At 42.1% G+C, this 18,700-nt stretch overlaps 1 protein-coding gene across 2 annotated transcripts in view; it reads left to right on the top strand.

Annotated features, from left to right (window-relative positions):
- The window catches only part of COPA (coat protein complex I subunit alpha), a 44,000-nt gene extending 30,089 nt beyond the window's left edge, over positions 1–13,911 (top strand). Inside the window, exons 15-33 of one of the 2 annotated variants that reach the window (XM_086393563.1) lie at positions 100–239; positions 948–1,033; positions 1,148–1,286; positions 4,270–4,432; positions 4,534–4,680; positions 5,419–5,608; positions 5,731–5,826; positions 6,980–7,068; positions 7,458–7,581; positions 8,466–8,555; positions 8,722–8,831; positions 9,621–9,698; positions 9,865–9,933; positions 10,450–10,586; positions 10,818–11,004; positions 11,094–11,204; positions 11,742–11,903; positions 12,805–12,999; positions 13,256–13,911. In XM_086393563.1, the coding sequence (XP_086249689.1) occupies positions 100–239; positions 948–1,033; positions 1,148–1,286; positions 4,270–4,432; positions 4,534–4,680; positions 5,419–5,608; positions 5,731–5,826; positions 6,980–7,068; positions 7,458–7,581; positions 8,466–8,555; positions 8,722–8,831; positions 9,621–9,698; positions 9,865–9,933; positions 10,450–10,586; positions 10,818–11,004; positions 11,094–11,204; positions 11,742–11,903; positions 12,805–12,999; positions 13,256–13,315 (2,373 nt within the window). In that variant the 3' untranslated portion in view covers positions 13,316–13,911. Of the gene's footprint in view, positions 1–99; positions 240–947; positions 1,034–1,120; positions 1,287–4,269; positions 4,433–4,533; positions 4,681–5,418; positions 5,609–5,730; positions 5,827–6,979; positions 7,069–7,457; positions 7,582–8,465; positions 8,556–8,721; positions 8,832–9,620; positions 9,699–9,864; positions 9,934–10,449; positions 10,587–10,817; positions 11,005–11,093; positions 11,205–11,741; positions 11,904–12,804; positions 13,000–13,255 lie in introns of both variants that reach the window. The other variant, XM_086393562.1, reaches the window with a different exon arrangement.
- Positions 13,912–18,700: the final 4,789 nt, after the last annotated feature.

The following is an 18,700-nucleotide window of genomic DNA, read 5'->3' as shown; positions in this document are numbered from 1 at the left end:
ATGGTTTATCAAAGCTGAGGAATAATTGCTAAGGGACATTGTCACCTGTCGTCGTCTTACATGTATTCCTCTTAACCCCACCTTTTATACTCATTTCAGCTTCTGATCAAGAATCTAAAGAATGAGATCACCAAAAAGGTACAGGTGCCTAACTGCGATGAGATTTTTTATGCTGGCACAGGCAACCTCCTGCTTCGAGATGCAGAATCCATCACGCTCTTTGATGTACAGCAGAAGCGGTAACATGTCAGATATCCCTAAGCAGACAGGTTTATAGTGGGGGAGGGTGGAAATCTTTAGTGGGAGCTTTTTTCCCCAAGTGAGTTTGACTTGTGGCTTGGCCAATTTTTGTGCTATAATTCCAAGGCTCTTTCTCATCAGTTTCTTCCCTCTGTGATCACCCTCCATCCTGTACACACACACACAACAAGCGTTACAAGGGGCTTGTTAATTTGTTTTCAGAGCATTTATCTGAACAAAGATTGCTCTTGGGACTTAGAATAGGATCACAGGAATGAATGGCATAGTTCCTGTACTTAACAGAGCTTATGGTGCAGTGGTGAAAATAGACATACACAAGTTCCTAATAACACATGGGAATGAGGGTCAGGGAGTTGAGGAAGGTGGAAGTGTACAGTGTGAGCCAAAATATTTGTCACCGAACTGTAATACAAAAATGCTTATTTGGTGTTAAGAAATTAGGGGGAGAATGGATACATATGTATATATGGCTGAGTCCCTTTGCCATTCACTTGAAACTGCCACAACATTGTCAATCAGGTATACCATAGTACAAAATGTTTTTGGTGTTAAAAAATTAATTAAATGCTAAAAAAAAAAAAGAGAGAAATTAGGGTTTACATTAATTTGAAGATGAAGAGGCGGTAAGTCATAACCTGGAACAAGGGGATCAGACCCACTCATGTTTGCCCTTCTCTCTATCCCAGGACTCTGGCATCTGTGAAGATTTCCAAGGTGAAATATGTTATCTGGTCAGCAGACATGTCCCATGTAGCACTACTGGCCAAACATGGTAAGTCTTGATTATATCCACCCTGATTTGAGACCAGCCCCTCCCTCCCCGTCCCTGCCAGCCTACTTCACTCACCCTGTCCAGCAGAGCACTCATGTCCTATGCCTCTTACAGCCATTGTGATCTGTAACCGCAAACTGGAGGCTCTATGTAACATTCATGAGAACATTCGTGTCAAGAGTGGGGCCTGGGATGAGAGTGGGGTATTTATCTATACCACAAGCAACCACATCAAATATGCTGTCACCACTGGGTAAGTTAATTATCTGAAATACAGAATGGGAGAAAGTGGCTTCTGAAAATCACTATCCTGTCTCAAGAGACATACTGAAGTCCTCCTTGAACTGTCTTTATGGAAAAGCATTGTTTGGCATATATGTGCTGGAGGCATCAGAACATTCTTTTTTCAGCTGTTTTAAAATTGTGTGAAATATGACACAAATATAGGAAATTATATAGGTTATAAATATATGAAATAGCAAACAGTTATATAATGAACATCTGTGTTAACTGCCACCCGAGTTAAGAAATAGAACATTTCCCTTTGCCATGTGGTCCCTATTGATCACAACTCTCTCTCTTCACCACACAAAGAAAACGTTATTCTGACTTTTATGATAATTTCTTCCTTGCTTTTCTTTGCAATTTTACCACCATTATTTTATCAATAAAATAATGATTTAATTTTGCCTGCTTTTGAACTTCATATTAATTAAGTCATGCTGAATATATTTTATATTTTGCTTGTTTTGCTCAATATATTGTTTGTAAGATTCATCCATGTTATAGCTCTAATTTATTTGTTTTCATTGTTGTATAATACTCTCTTATATGAATATAGCACAGTTTATCAGTTCTATACTAGACCAATAGTTGGGCGATTTCTAGGTTTTGGCTATTAGGAACAATGTTCTTTTAAACATTCTTATATGTACTCTGGTTCATATGCACATATATTGCTCTAGGGCGTTTCCCGTGAGCAGAATTGCTGGTTCGTAGAACACGCTTATCTTCACATTTGCTCACTAATGTGAAAGAGTGGTTTTAGCAATTTGCATGCCCCCCCAGCATTGTATAAAAGTTTCCTTGCTTGTCACCCTGGCGGGCACTTGCCTTTGTCAGACTCATTTTTGACTGGCAGATATGGGATGTATTTTGTAATTTTACGTTGCTATTATCTGATTCCCAAGGAGATTAGACAACTTTTTTTATTTAGCCATCCATCAGTATTTCCTTTCTTATGAATTTTGTTCAAGGCTTTTATCTTTCATTTAAATAAGTTATCCTTGTTCTTTTATTATAGGAGTTCTTTATTTATCTGAACATCAGTCCTTTTGACGGCAGTGTATTGCAAGTACTAATATCACCTCCCATTCTGCTGCATATTTTTTTATTCTTTTGAGATCCTTTAATGAACAGAAGTTCTTAATGTAGTTGAGTTTATGCACCTTATCATTTATGGATATCAAGTTTTGTGTCCTAGTTAAGAAATCTTTATTGACTCCAAGATCATAAGAACATTCTTTTACCTTTCCTATGACAACTTTATAGTTTTGCCTTTTGCATCTAGGTCTATAATCTACCTGAAGTTGATTTTTGTATATGGTATAAGGTGTAGTGGGCTCAGCTTTACTTTTTCATAAGGACACTCAGGGAGAAGGCAATGGCACCCCACTCCAGTACTCTTGCCTGGAAAATCCCATGGACGGAGGAGCCTGGTAGGCTGCCGTCCTTGGGGTCACAAAGAGTCGGACCTGACTGAGCGACTTCACTTTCACTTTTCCCTTTCATGCATTGGAGAAGGAAATGGCAACCCACTCCAGTGTCCTTGCCTGGAGAATCCCAGGGACGGGGGAGCCTGGTGGGCTGCCGTCTATGGGGTCGCAAAGGGTCGGACATGATTGAATCGACTTAGCAGCAGCAGCAGCAGCGTGTATTGAAAAATACCAACTTTTCCCCATAGTTCTGCAGAGCCATCTTTGTGATATATGAATCACGTTTACAGAAATGCAAAGATCTGTTTTCTTGTGGTCTTTTGTCTATCTGCGATTGAATTCTGCACTGTCTTGAGTGTTATAGTTTTGTAAGTCTTTACATCTGGTAGAAGAAAGTGAAAGTGTTAGTCTCTCAATTGTGTCTGACTGTTTGTGACTCTGGGGACTATAGCCCCCAGGCTCCTCTGTCCATGGAATTCTCCAGGCAAGAATGTTGGAGTGGGTTGCCATAGTAGGTCCACAAATCTTTTCCACTTTATTTTTAGTTTATTCAGCTATTTTCAAATAATTTGAACTTCTCTATTGTATTTTTGTTTTCTATTTCTTAATTTCTACTATTGGCTTTATTCTTTTCCTTCCAAGTATATTCTTTTTTAACTTTTAAAAGAACAATAAAGTCTTTGAGATGGATACTTATTAATTTTTAGTCTTTCTCCTAATATTAAACATATAGAGCTCATTAATTTTTGAGTATTCTTCTAATATGTGTGTACTTAACACTATAAATTATCCTTCAAGTATTGTGTTAGCTATAGTCATAAGTTTTCATTTGTAAACTTTTAATTTTCGTTTAGTTTAAAACGTTACATGCTTTGCATCATTTCTTTGTATGTCAGAAGTCTTCACACGTACCTGTCTTCTACTTTCACTTATAGCTTATAAGGAAGGATTTAGCTGTTGATAGTAGTCTAGTGGTGCTTCCCTGGTGGCTCAGCGGTAAAAGAATCTGCCTGCAGTGCAGGAGACCCGGGTTCAATCCCTGGGTCTGGAAGATCCCCTGAAGGAGGGCATGCCAACCCAATCCAGTACTCTTCCCTAGAGAATCCCATGGACAGAGGAGCCTGACAGGCTACAGTCCCTAGCATCAGAGAGTTGGGCACAACTGAAGTGACTAAGCAGTAGCAGCAGCGGGCTAGTGATTATATATCAGAACTTAAGATTTTTAACTTTCAGGTCTGGTTCTGATAGCTGTGTCTCTTAGACTGTAGAGTATTAGCTTATAAAGAGAAATCATACCATCTGCCCCACCTTTTCCCACTTCACACAAGAGAATAAAATAAGTCTGGCATTTAGTTCTGCTGTTTTTTGACTCACTTCACATCTATACCATTGTTCAAATGGCACTTGAGAAAGGGGTAATGAGAAGATAAAAGATTAGGTCCTAGACTTGTCTTACTTCCTTATAGGCTGGATTTACCCATGCATTTGCTGAAAATTGTGCTCTTCAACTCTTATTCTCAGGGACTACGGGATCATCCGAACTCTGGATTTACCTATCTACGTCACGCGGGTGAAGGGCAACAATGTATATTGCCTGGACAGGGAGTGTCGTCCTCGGGTGCTCACCATTGATCCCACCGAGTTCAAGTTCAAACTGGCCCTGATCAACAGAAAATATGACGAGGTATGAAATGAGGAAGCATATTAGGAGTATTGAGAGGGGCAGTGCTCCTTTTTTCCTATAAATGATCTCTATTTCCTGCCTACCCCACCCCAAATGTCTAGGTGCTACACATGGTGAGAAATGCGAAACTTGTAGGCCAGTCTATCATTGCTTATCTTCAGAAGAAGGGATATCCTGAAGTGGCACTGCATTTCGTCAAGGATGAAAAAACTCGCTTTAGTCTGGCACTGGAGTGTGGAAACATTGAGGTGAGAGAAGTAGGGTTATAAGCCCCATATTGTTGCAGAGGAGGCGAGGGGGTTACGGTGGCCTTGGGAAGACATTATCCTGGGCTTGCTTCTTCAGCCAATGTAATGAATTTTAGGATTTTTTAAGTTGTTGAGCCATCTTCCTGTTGCTTATTTGCCCATTTTTGCTTCTGCCACAGCATTTCTACTGTTGTTGTCATTCTGAGTTAGTCTGAATTCAATAACTTTTACAACAGAAGCACGATAGGATAGAATTAGAAAAATCTCATTATTTCCTTGACATTGATTTGCCGATTGGCTGCTTGGATGAAGGAACACTTACTAAATGTTGAGGTGTAGAGTCTGTAAACATTATTTTTAAGTTGGTGGAAATAGTTCTGAACTTCCTTCTTCCATAACTTCTTCTGAGGAGCCACATTGTTCGTCAGACCTGGCAGATAGGAAATATGATAGCTAAGCAACAATTGACTGTATGAAATCAGCAACTGCTAGAAGATGATTTTGTTGTAAATTTCTGAGGAGGAAGATAATGTGATCTGATACTTCGATCCATGGATCCTAAGGGATCCCATTTGTTGATTGAATTTTCAGTAGAATTACTGAAAGCAAAGCTAGGTGGAATGAAGTATAAAGAGTTGCTTGGAAGATTTATTTAGAGATGGACATTTTGTCTGCAGACTCTGGTTTTCAGTCATAATAACCTCCAACTTGTTAACTCTAATCCTGGGGATTCTTTAGATTGCTCTGGAAGCAGCCAAAGCACTAGATGACAAGAACTGCTGGGAAAAGCTGGGAGAGGTGGCCTTACTACAGGGGAACCACCAGATTGTGGAAATGTGTTATCAGCGCACCAAAAACTTTGACAAACTTTCCTTCTTGTACCTTATCACTGGCAACCTAGAGAAACTTCGCAAGATGATGAAGATTGGTAAGACCCCAGAAACTAAGGATGGGAAGAGGGGTCTTTGTGGGGAGGAAGACGGCAAATAGAGGCAAGAGAGAACTTGAGAGAGAAGACCTAACTGAGTGCCTCTTACTGTCTTGGTGCAGCTGAGATACGAAAGGACATGAGTGGCCATTATCAGAATGCCCTTTACCTGGGAGATGTGTCCGAGCGGGTGCGGATCCTGAAGAACTGTGGGCAGAGTAAGTATCCAGAACTCACATGGGGTGGGGGGTGGCCTCAGGAAGTACTTTCTTTATGGCAAGTTATTCATGTATAGTGGTGAGGGGATTTCCTTCATTGCACATTTTTCAGAAGAGACCGCATGCTCCTACCATGCTCAGAAGACTTTCTTCAAAGCCAAATGGAGGGACAGCCAGAAAATATAGTTTCTCTAGACACTGGTAGGAAAATAGCTAATATCACGGGGAAAGTGGGTTTTAAAAGGTCCTGGAGCAGATACTATAGTAAATGTAGTTGGTTGAATGCCATTAGAGTTTTATTATTTACTTCAAGTCTGGGGGTTTTACTCATATATTTATTTTATATTTAAGGGATATTTTTTGAGAACCCACGGTATATACCAAGCATCACACTAGCACTTGAGATACATTAGGGAATAAGAAAGGTGAAAGATGTGGTTTGGACCAAGGTGCTGCCTGTGAACAGCTGAGCAGTGGTCAGATTTGGCATATATTTTAAAGGTTGAACCAACATAATTTGTTGAAGGGGACTGATGTGGGATGTGAAAGAGAAGAGAAAGGAATGAGTTCAAGGTTCTTGTTAACACTGATAGATCTTAAGGATAAGCAACTGTTTTAGTTATTTATCACTGTATAGCTAGTTACCCAAAACAGTAGTTTAAAACAATAAACATTGATTATCTCAGTTTGCAGTGTGACTTAGCTGAGAGCCTCTGGCTCACTAGCTTTCATTAGGCTGCAATCAAGGTGTTGGCCAAGACTGCAGACTTCTCAAGGCTCAAGTGGAGGAGGATCCACTCCCATGTTCACTGTGTGGCTGTGGGCAAGCCTTGGGTCCTCGCTGGCTATCTGCTGGAAGACGTCAGTTTTCTGCTATGTAGGCTTTTCCATAGGGCGGTTCACAGTATGGCAGCTGGTTTCCCTTAGAGCAGGTGGGGGCACCTCAGATTAAGCCATATCTTTGTATGCTGATTTCACAAATGACATCCCATCATTTCTCCCACGTGCTGTTCATTAGAAGTGAGTCCATAAGTCCAGCCCACACTTGAGGGAAGCGGATTACGCCAGGACTTGAATACCAGGAGGCTGACATCAGGATGCTGATGGTACACTTGGAAATGTACCTTTACCACAAAGTCTGTTTTCTTCACAGAGTCACTGGCCTATCTCACAGCTGCTACCCACGGCTTAGACGAAGAAGCGGAGAGCCTGAAGGAGACATTTGACCCAGAGAAGGAGACAGTGAGTCTTTATGTAAAGTGTTTCTGATTACAGGATTAACTCTGATATCTTGGGACTATTTAAACTTACAAGGGGCTTCCCTGGTGGCTCAGAGGTTAAAGCGACTGCCTGCAATGAGGGAGACCTGGGTTCAATCCTTGGGTCAGGAAGATCCCCTGGAGAAGGAAATGGCAAACCCACTCCAGTATTCTTGCCTGGAGAATCCCATGGGCAGAGGAGCCTGGTGGGCTACAGTCCATGGGGTCACAAAGAGTCGGACACGACTGAGCAACTTCACTTTCACTTTCAAACTTATAAATGTCACTCCCACTGAGATCAAAAGAAGCTCCACAACCTCCCCTACAATGTTCCTGAGAGCTGTTTGCTTTTAACCTTCTTTTGCCTTCCAGATCCCAGACATTGACCCTAATGCCAAGTTGCTTCAGCCACCTGCACCTATCATGCCGTTGGATACCAACTGGCCCTTATTGACTGTGTCCAAAGGGTTCTTTGAGGGCTCCATTGCCAGCAAGGGTAAATGTCCACTTCTTCCATAACATTTTTGTTGTGTGCTTGTTTTGTGAGAAACTGTTCTAGAGAGTACCCTTAGCCATAATGTCCTTTCCATCTATTCTTTTTTCTGTGTGACGCCTCATGGAGCACTGAAATGCCAATCAGAGTTATTGTACAGCCTTTTAAAAACTGAATAAAATCATGCTGAGATCATGAAAATTCAGAAAATAGGAGGGAAAGAGGTCTCTTAGTTCATGCTTCTAACAACCACTGTTAATTTTCGGTGTATTTTCTTAGGTTTTACCATATATGTAGTCATACTCTCCATTCTGTGTTTTATCATTCATGACATACAATCTTAAGATACAAACCTCAGCTGCCTCAATTCTGTCATGTGAGTATACTCACTGCCACTCATCTTTACACTGTTTTCTTGGAAAAGTCTACTAATTTGTTTCTTCTGAGTTTCTTGGCAACTAAGAGCCTACTTAAATAGACCTTGGGCATTTTGTACCCAGCACTGCTCTTTCGTCCATATCCTCCCCTCTAACCTTTGTCCTCACACCCTGTTTACACAGTAGTGGTGCTAACTTAGCAAAGATCTCAGCAAGAAATGCCAAGAATTGGTACCGAAGGCTGGTTAGTAAAAGATTGTTTAAGAGGCAGTTTTTGGTAGCAGGAAGGTCAGTTGTTTTCATCTCTCTTCTATTCCTTCATTCTGTGAAACCTATGCTAACCTGCAAGTTAGCATGACATAGATACCACAAAAACAAATAATAAACAAAAACAGTAAGTAGACAAAGCATTGGCTCCTGCTTCTTAGGGATACATCTTGCCTGCAGAGGAGGCCGAATCTCAGAGTTAACCGACTGTAACCAGCTCCTTTCTGTCCCTTCCCACTGTAGGGAAGGGAGGCGCGCTGGCTGCTGACATTGACATTGACACTGTTGGTACTGAGGGCTGGGGAGAGGATGCTGAGCTGCAGCTGGATGAAGGTAAGATGCTCATCTTGGGCTGTTCTGGGCAGATGGGCTCCTTGGAGTGGGACTGGGCTGTGGGCAGTTCTGCAGGGTCCTGGACCATGGGATCCCAACATTTTTCTTGCCTTTGGCTAAAATTGTCATGTTGCAAATCTATTTTGTGCCTGGATTTTCCTTACAGATGGGTTTGTAGAGGCTACAGAAGGTTTGGGGGATGATGCTCTTGGCAAGGGACAAGAAGAAGGAGGTGGCTGGGATGTGGAAGAAGATCTGGAGCTTCCTCCTGAGCTGGTAAGTGGAATTCTCACCCTTGTATGGTTCTCTCCATTTACCCCTGTGGAGGTCAGCAGCCTTGTCACCCCCCGACCCCTGTCCTAAGGACCCCAAAAGGGCGGAGATCTAGATCCTCCTAATCTGCTCTTTATCTCCCACTTGAAAGATAGAAGAACATAACTAGGGTTGTACAGTGGCAGCTTATGAAAAGGCAGCAAGCTTTTTTGTTTGAATTGGAACTTTTGGTATATAGCTTTTGTTACAACTACTGAAATTTCTACTATTTTGAGAATCATCTTCCACAACCACCACCCCTCACCAGCAGAGGCTGGGAATAAGATAGTTTTGTTTAGATTTATCAGGACAAATTGATGCTTTTGAAGCATCAATTGAAGAATTGATGCTTTTGAACTGTGGTGGTGGAGAAGACTCTTGAGAGTCCGTTGGACTGCAAGGAGATCCAACCAGTCCATTCTAAAGGAAATCAGTCCTGAGTATTCATTGGAAGGAATGATGCTGAAGCTGAAACTCCAATACTTTGGCCACCTGATGCAAAGAGCTGACTCATTGGAAAAGACCCTGATGCTGGGAAAAGATTGAAGGTGGGAGGAGAAGGGGACGACAGAGGATGAGATCGTTGGATGGCATCACCGACTCATTGGGCATGAGTTTGAGTAGACGGGGAGTTGGCGTGCTACAGTCCATGGGATCGCAAAGAGTTAGATGCTACTGTGCGACTGAACTGAACTGATCAGGACAAATTGCTTGAATGCCTTAAAAAATGACTCATTTCTCTTTTTCCCCTAGGATATACCCCCTGGGGCAGCTGGGGGAGCTGAGGATGGGTTCTTTGTGCCCCCAACCAAGGGAACCAGCCCAACTCAGGTAAGCAGAGAAATACAGCCCTGGAGGGGTAAATGTTTGTGAGGTGGCTATACTTGATTACATGTGTAAAGAATATTGACACTCTTCTGTTACAGATATAGAGTAGGATTGTTGGGAAGAGAAAGAGCAAAAGTTCACTTGTCTTGGGTTTTCTGTTCCTTGTTAGATCTGGTGTAATAACTCTCAGCTTCCAGTTGATCACATCCTGGCCGGCTCTTTTGAAACAGCCATGCGAGTGAGTCTTAAAGTTACCTTGGCCTTCACCGAATGTGCCTGGGGTCCCAGGGGGATGGCTGACTCATCTTAACCAGATGGAAATTATTATACCCACAAGGGCAGAGGTGTGTATGTATCACCTCTCATCTGCTTTCAGTACAGCTTAGTAATCTCTTAAAGAGGATTCTTCCAGCCATTTTCCACTGGTTTATAGCCTGCTTTCTGGCTCACATCAATGAAGTCAGCACCCCTTCACCCCTTCATGAACAGGTGTATGTTTTGAACACTAAGCCATGTGCTGTGGTAGCAATAACAGTACCAACAGCTGCAGCAACCACTAACATCTAATGTTGACTGTTTGCCAGTCACTATCATGAATGCTTTATGGGTATTATTTAATGAAGTAGGTCCTATAATTAAATATAATTTATTGATGAGGAACCAAGTAGAGAGAACTTAAATACCTTGCCCAGGGTCAACTAGTTTTTAAGTAGCAGAGCTCAGATCCTCATGTTTTCTTCCCCTTGTATTCCAGCTCCTTCACGACCAAGTAGGGGTAACCCAGTTTGGCCCCTACAAGCAACTGTTCCTGCAGACCTATGCCCGAGGCCGCACCACCTATCAGGCTCTGCCCTGCCTGCCCTCCATGTATGGCTATCCTAATCGCAATTGGTAAGGCCCCTTGCTTCTCTCTGTTCCAGCTTGTGGTAGGTATTTCAGATGGTAGCCTCAGGGAATATCAGCATTGTCCCAGAGCTGATGTTTCCTAGTAGGAAAAGATCTTTGACTTGCCACTTTTCCCTGGCTTTTTTCACTGTAGGCTGTTGTGATCATGTTTCCGGAAGAAGTTAGGTTGAGGTGGGCTCCTAATCATCCTGTCTTCTTTCTACTTTTCTCTTTCAGGAAGGATGCAGGGCTGAAGAACGGTGTACCAGCTGTGGGCCTGAAGCTTAATGACCTCATCCAACGGTTGCAGCTGTGCTACCAGCTCACCACAGTTGGCAAGTTTGAGGAGGCTGTGGAAAAATTCCGGTCCATTTTACTCAGCGTGCCACTTCTTGTTGTAGACAATAAACAAGAGATTGCAGAGGTGAGAGCAGTCTAGCTGCTTGTCACAGTGCTAGGCACCCCCCCAGTCGTGCATCTGTACCGTGACCTTCTTTTGTCCCCTATCTCCAGGCTCAGCAGCTTATCACCATTTGCCGTGAGTACATTGTGGGTTTGTCCATGGAGACAGAAAGGAAGAAACTGCCCAAGGAAACTCTAGAACAGCAGAAGCGCATCTGTGAGGTAAGACCTCTGAGCAGTACAGAGGCATCCTCCCTTATACCCTCTGAATGAATAAATAGTAAGTCACTTCAGTCGTGTCCGACTCTTTGCGACCCTCTGGACTGTAGCCCGCCAGGCTCCTCTGTCCATGGGATTCTCCAGGCAAGAATACTGGAGTGGGTTGCCATTTCCGTCTCCAGGGGATCTTCCCTACCCAGGGATCGAACCAGGGTCTCTTACCTCTCCTGCCCTGGCAGGTGGGTTCTTTACTGCTAGTGCCACCTGGGAAGCCTCTATGGAGTCTGAATTCTTTAGGTCTCAATATGGGGAGTAAGAGAAATTTGGGCCTGTTTCTGTGACAATAGAATGTATTTCTCCACCTTTCTTCCTCATCCCATAAGTTCTCTATAACTAGAAGGCAGAAGCTTTCTCTGTTTTATAGCCAGTCCGGTTTTTATTTGGTTGTTTTGTTGTGTTTTTAATGCATGTGCAACAACTTATAAATGATCTAGCCTAGCTTTAGCATCAGCCTGACATGTTCCTCCTTCTGTCCACCAGATGGCAGCCTATTTCACCCACTCAAACCTGCAGCCAGTGCACATGATCCTGGTGTTGCGTACAGCCCTCAACCTCTTCTTCAAGCTCAAGAACTTCAGGACTGCTGCCGCCTTTGCTCGGCGCCTGTTGGAACTCGGGCCCAAGCCGGAGGTGGCTCAACAGGTATATGGGAACTCCTTCAGTGAGCATAGGAGAACTGGATCTCCTCTTACATGGAGGGGGTCGAAGACCAAGGTTCTTGTCTCAGAAACAAAGTGTTGTATTACAGCATTCAACAAAAGAGCCAACAAGATGCCATCCTCTGTTTACATACAGAGGATGAGGACCTCTGTATGGCATGAGGACCCCCTTTAACTCCTGGAAACTAAGCAAATACCTTACTCAGACATTGCTCCACTGTGAGAATGTGACCTGTGACATCAAATAGCTCCTCTGTAGCTGAAAGTCAGCCCCGCACTGTCCTTAAGTTCAAGGTTTCTCCTTACCAACACCAGTTACCTCCATATATATACATGTCCCATTACTTGTGCTTTCTGAAAGCTTTTTTATTTGGGCAGTGAAAGCCAGTATTAACCCTTTCCTGGCTAACCCTGACAATTCTCAGACTTCGTGGAGAAGTATGGGTCTAGTTGGCCTTCCCCTGTGGCTCAGCTGGTAAAAGAATCCACCTGCAGTGCGGGAAACCTGGGTTCGATCGCTGGATTGGGAAGATCCCCTGGAGAAGGGAAAGGCTACCTACTCCAGTATTCTGGCCTGGAGAATTCCATGGACTGTATAGTCCATGGGGTCGCAGAGTTGGACATGACTGAGTGACTTTTCACTTCAGTTCACTATGGGTCTAGTTCCATAGGGCCACTTTGGGATAGAAAAGGAAAAACCCTGATACAATAGGAATGGCAGTTATTATTCCTTCATATGACCTGTGCGGAGGACATATTCTGTATTCACTCAGTACAATTGCTTCTTGCATCAAAGAAACTGCTAAACCATGGTGTTGAGGTCATTTGAGTTGTGGTGTGCAGTTTTCAGTCCTTTTAAATAAAACATTCCTTCCCTCCCTTAGACCCGCAAAATCCTGTCTGCCTGTGAGAAAAACCCCACAGATGCCTATCAGCTCAATTATGACATGCACAACCCTTTCGACATCTGTGCTGCATCTTATCGGCCCATCTACCGTGGAAAGCCAGTGGAGAAATGTCCGCTCAGTGGGGCCTGCTATTCCCCTGAGTTTAAGGGTCAGATCTGCAAGGTCACCACGGTAAGTACTGTCCTTGAGAAATGAATCTAGAGTATTGAGGGAAGGGGAAAGAAGGCATGTTGGTCCTTTTGTTTCCTGTATTCCCGCCTCACACCTTAAGGTAATGACATTGGAGAAAGGTAGAACTTCTCCCCACCACTCCTTACCAATCAGTAACCATAACAAAGCACTCTCCTGTGCTCACTAGGAGGGCAGGGAGTAGACTCTCTAGGCTTCTCACCCTCAAAAACCCCTAATCTTTTTTCTTCTTCCACAGGTGACAGAGATTGGCAAAGACGTGATCGGTTTGAGGATCAGCCCTCTGCAGTTTCGCTGAGGCCCCTTTCTGTGTGTAGGGTGAAACACCATGTTTCCTGCAGAGTCTTTATATTCTTCTAGCTCTTTCTTCCTTAACTACTCTTCGTGTTGGTGTTTAGTTCTCCCTGCCTTAAAATCTAATGTCCTTTTCTCTTCTTGTATGGCTAATCAAGTGTAAACCTGACTTTTTTGTTGTTGTCGCCTCTGAGAACCTCTCATCTTCTCAAGGTGACTTATAGTTGTGGTCACACTTAGCCTTGCCTTTCCAGCCTAGATCTCTCAAAGAACATTTGTGATGAACATTTAAATAGTAAATTCCTTCGATATTTATCCTTTCCCTTTCCACCCCATGTGTACCTTTTGTTAGAAAGGAATGAGATGTAATAAATAAGATAGCATCTTTAACTCAGTCATACCAAGCTCTTAGCCATCCCCATTTTCCTTGGGCATTTAAACTCCTAGGCAGATATAGCCTCTCTGTGCCCAGAAACTTAAAGTCTGAGAAGAAACTGTTTGTTTTCCCAGAAATGCATATCACTTTTTGTTGATTTATTCTTTCCAAAGATTGTTCTTGTATTTTGTTTCTCACACGAAATAAAATACATTTTTATGAGAGTTTTGTGGTGTGTCATTTGTTTCCTGGACACTCTCACATTCCTCCTTACTTCATGTAGCTGCCCCATCCAAGCAGATATCTTTCCTTCAATAATTATTTTTAATTACAAAGATAGTAAATACCCATTGATTTTTTTAAAGTAAACTACTGTGAGAATGGTAGAAAGCAAGTAGTTCCCTATTCCATTGTTGACTGTAACCTTCCATCTATTGCTAATTAGTAATACACTCTATATAGTACAACATATTTTGCTTGTCATGTAATAAGATTAATTTGGTAGTGTGATATAATGCACCTTTGATGAAAATATGTACTGTCATTTCAAATTCATGTTTTCAATAAACAGTACATTTAGTTCACAAATCAATAAATTTAGAAAGCTATTCAGTGATGTCTTCCTCCTCTGCTTTCCCTCAGCCACCCAGTTCCTATCACCTTCCCCAAAACAGGTAACTGCCATTGTTAGCTTCCTTAAATCCTGCCAGAGGTTTTTTTTAAAATGTATATACAAGCAGATGTCAATGTGTTCTTCCCTATCCCCCTATTTGTATCTAAATGGAAGCATACTACTTAAGGATTTTAAGTTGTCTTTTTATTGATGGATATACTTATTGATTGATATTTGACTATTATAAACAGTGGTGCAATGAATATCTTGAACATACATTCTACAGGTGGGGAAAGTGAGCCTGGAGGATAAACTCCTAGAATTGTGTGATTCCTACATCAAAGAGTGCAGGCCTATGTATCTTTTTAGCTTTAAAAGATGCTTTCTTGGTACTTCCTTGGTCCAGTGGTTAAGACTGTACTTCCACTCTATGAGGCACAGGTTCAATCCCTAGTTGGGGAACTAAGATCTCACATTTTAAAATTTTTTTAAAAAAGATGCCTTCTTAAACATAGTATCCCCAAAATAAGTCTACCTTTTCAAAAAATTTGCATACTAATTTCATAACAGTTATAAACATTCTTATTGTAACCTAGGCAAGTTGATTATTTTGGTAAAAGTTTTTTAAGTTTAAAACTTAAATTATAAAATTAGTTTTGCATATCAATATAAACATAATGAACTAAGGGATATGAAAAAAGTGGACAATCCTCATGAAGCTTACATAATCTTAGTTCAGCTTAGTCGTGTCCGACTCTTTGCCACCCCATGGACTGCAGCACGCCAGGCCTCCCTGTCCATCACCAACTGGGAAACAAAATGGATAAATGTGAAGTAGTTGAATACCAGACAAGAATTTGAAGCTGATTAATAAACAGTGGAGAACCAAAAATGTCCTTAATCAAGAGAGTAATACAAAGAAAAGGCTGTAAAATATTCTTGCAGCAGTGTTCTGATTGCTTTGCCAACAAAGGTCCATCTAGTCAAGGCTATAGTTTTTCCAGTGGTCATGTATGGATGTGAGAGTTGGACTGTGAAGAAAGCTGAATGCCGAAGAATTGATGCTTTTGAACTGTGGTATTAGAGAAGACTCTTGAGAGTCTGTTGGACTGCAAGGAGATCCAACTAGTCCATCCTAAAGGAGATCAGTCCTGGGTGTTCATTGGAAGGACTGATGCTGAAGCTGAAATTCCAATACTTTGGCCACCTGATGCGAAGAGTTAACTCACTGAAAAAGACCCTGATGCTGGGAGGGATTGCGGGCAGGAGGAGAAGGGGACGACAGAGGATGAGATGGCTGGATGGCATCACCGACTCAATGGACATGAGTTTGGGTGAACTCTGGGAGTTGGTGATGGACAGGGAGGCCTGGCGTGCTGTAGTTCACGAGGATGCAAAGAGTTGGACATGACTGAGCGACTGAACTGAACTGAACTGAATAAACAGTGGAGAACCAAAAATGTCCTTAATCAAGAGAGTGATACAAAGAAAAGGCTGTAAAATACTCTTGCAGCAATGTTCACTATACATGAAAGGTAGGAGATGAGTAAATACTGAGATGAGGTGTTAGGCGTTTCAGTAGTAAAGCAAGTTTAATGGACTTCCCTGGTGGTACAGTGGATAGGAATCCACCTGCCAATGAAGGAGACATGGGATCAATCCCTGGTCTGGGAAGACTGCACATGCCATGGAACAATTAAGCCCATGCACCACAACTATTGAACCTGCACACCTAGAGCGTGCGCTCCACAACGAGAAGCCATGCACCGCAACTGAAGCGCAGCCCCCTGTCTCCATAACTAAAGAAAGTGCATACACCAACAAAGACCCCGTGCAACCAGTAAACAAATTCATAAAAAATGGTAAAGCGAGTTTAAGAAATAGAACAACCATGCCTATTTTCAACTCCATTCAATTACTATCTGATACTTTCCTTATTAGCATACTTATGGTACTATATTAATGTGAAGCCAATAGAAATACCTGTAACATGTGCTTGTTGTAACTACAGTTGTATTAGAGAGACACATGTAAGCAGTTTGGAGTTAACCTGGAATAGATGTTACAGCTATTGGGGAGAAAGAGATTAATCAGGGAAGAATTAGATTACAGAAGTTTAGATGTGAAAACAACCTTAGAGTTTCAGCTTTCATGTTTTTTGTTTTTTTTTTTTAATCATATTTGTAATAGAGTCCTAGAGTGGAGAAAGGTTTTGAGCAAAGCAATTTAATAACAGAGTTGAGACTAGCATTTAGGTCTTCTGACTTCTAGTTCAGAGTGTTTTTCCCAAGTTACAGTACGTGTGCTTGGACGATCACAGCAGGTTTTGCACAGGTATGACTTTAAAAGTATGTGCCTTATATGTCAAGGAAAGAGTACCTAATCTGGTGCTTGACATAGTACTCAAGTGTGTTTAGGAAGCTAAGGATGAAAGTCAGGAAGTGACTTTTTTCATTTAGATGTGGTTTCTCCCTTTTAAACTTTATGATACTTTATCCTGAATTCTTATAAGACAATGACCTTGGCCATACTTGCTGTGTCTATGTCTATACCCACCTCCAGCCTAATGCCCAGACAACTACCTTAACAGCAAGGGCTGGTCCTGATTTATCTCTCTGTCCTCCATGGTGCCCCACATAGGATTTTGAACAACAGCAGATGCCCTCTAAGTGGTAAAGTAGGTTTGTCTAAGGCAGTTGATGCATTCTGGCAGATCTAAATAGAACAATTCCAGAGAAGGGAAGGGATGTCTGGAGTTGTCTTTATCTGAGTCTCCCCCAACTACACATGATTGACTTCTGTGTAGAGAAAAGGCTATAAGTCAGGGAAGTTCACTTCAGTCACTCAGTCGTGTCCAACTCTTTGTGACCCCATGGACTGCAGCACACCAGGCTTCCCTGTCCATCACCAACTCCAGAAGCTTGCTCAAACTCATGTCCATTGAGTCGGTGATGCATCCAACCATGTCATTCTCTGTCGTCCCCTCTTCCCCCTGCCTTCAATCTTTCCCAGCATCAGGGTCTTTTCCAAGGAGTCAGTTCTTTCTATCAGGTGGCAAAAGTATTGGAGTTTCAGCTTCAGTATCAGTCCTTCCAATGAATACCCAGGACTGATCTCCTTTAGAATGGACTGATTGGATCTCCTTGCAGTCCAAGGGACTCTCAAGAGTCTTCTCCAACACCACAGTTCAAAAGCATCACTTCTTCAATGCTCAGCTTTCTTTATACTCCAACTTTCATATCCATACATGACTACTGGGAAAACCATAGCTTTGACTAGATAGAACTTTGTGGTAAAGTAATGTCTCTGCTTTTTAAAATGCTGTCTAGGTTGGTCATAGCTTTTCTTCCAAGGAGCAAGTGTCTTTTAATTTCATGGCTGCAGTCACCATCTGCAATGATCCTGGAGCCCAAGAAAATAAATTCTGTCACTGTTTCCATTGTTTCCCATCTATTTGCCATGAAGTGATGGGATCAGATGCATTATCTTAGCTTTCTGAATATTGAGTTTTAAGCCAACTTTTTCACTCTCCTCTTTCACTTTCATCAAGAGGCTCTTTAGTTCTTCTTCACTTTCTGCCATAAGGGTGGTGTCATCTGCATGCCTGAGGTTATTGATATTTCTTCCGGCAATCTTGTTTCCAGCTTGTGTTTCATCCAGCCCAGCATTTCTCATGATGTACTTTGCATATACTTTAAATAAGCAGGGTGGCAATATATAGCTTTGGTGGATTCCTTTCCCAATTTGGAACCAGTCTGTTGTTCCATGTCCTGTTCTAACTGTTGCTTCTTGACCTGCATACAGATTTCTCAGGAGGCAGATCAGGTGGTCTGGTATTCTCATCTCTTGAAGAATTTTCCACAGTTTGTTGTGAACCACAGAGTCAAAGGCTTTGGTGTAGTCAATAAAGCACAAGTAGATGTTTTTCTGTTCAGGGAAGGGAACTCTACAGTAGCCTTTTTGCTTAATCCAAAGTCCAAGAGTCACTTTTCTACCCGATTTGATTAATAATCGAGTTCTAAGTTCTTGGCCCTGTGATAGTTTTAATGGGGTACAGGAAATGTGAGATAGCCAGTAGATTCTGCAGAGAAACATGCCTCTTTAGGATCTGAGAGAGCAAAGAGTAGACAATGAATGCCTAAGTTTTAATCCCTAGCTCAGGAGCTAGGGATGCAGCACTGAAGATGACAGATGAAAATCCTTGCCATCATCGTGCTTAAATTGCAAAGGGCTTAAGGGGAGATAGAAATGCTAAATAAGTAAAACATATAGTATGTCAGATAGAGGTAAGGGTTGAGAAAAATGGAGGGAAAGTGGACAGGATTTGTATATGTATGTGTGTGGGAGGGGTTGCAGTTTTATTTAGTGAGGCCAAAGAAGGCATTTCAGAGAAGATGACA

The sequence above is a fragment of the Bos grunniens genome, chromosome 3 (assembly GCF_055505025.1).
Source record: "Bos grunniens cultivar Pamir isolate PY7600 chromosome 3, Bosgru_T2T1.0, whole genome shotgun sequence".
Classification (NCBI taxonomy): Eukaryota; Metazoa; Chordata; class Mammalia; order Artiodactyla; family Bovidae; genus Bos; species Bos grunniens.
Note: the sequence above shows the minus strand (reverse complement) of the source record. Positions and strands in the feature narration are given on the sequence as shown.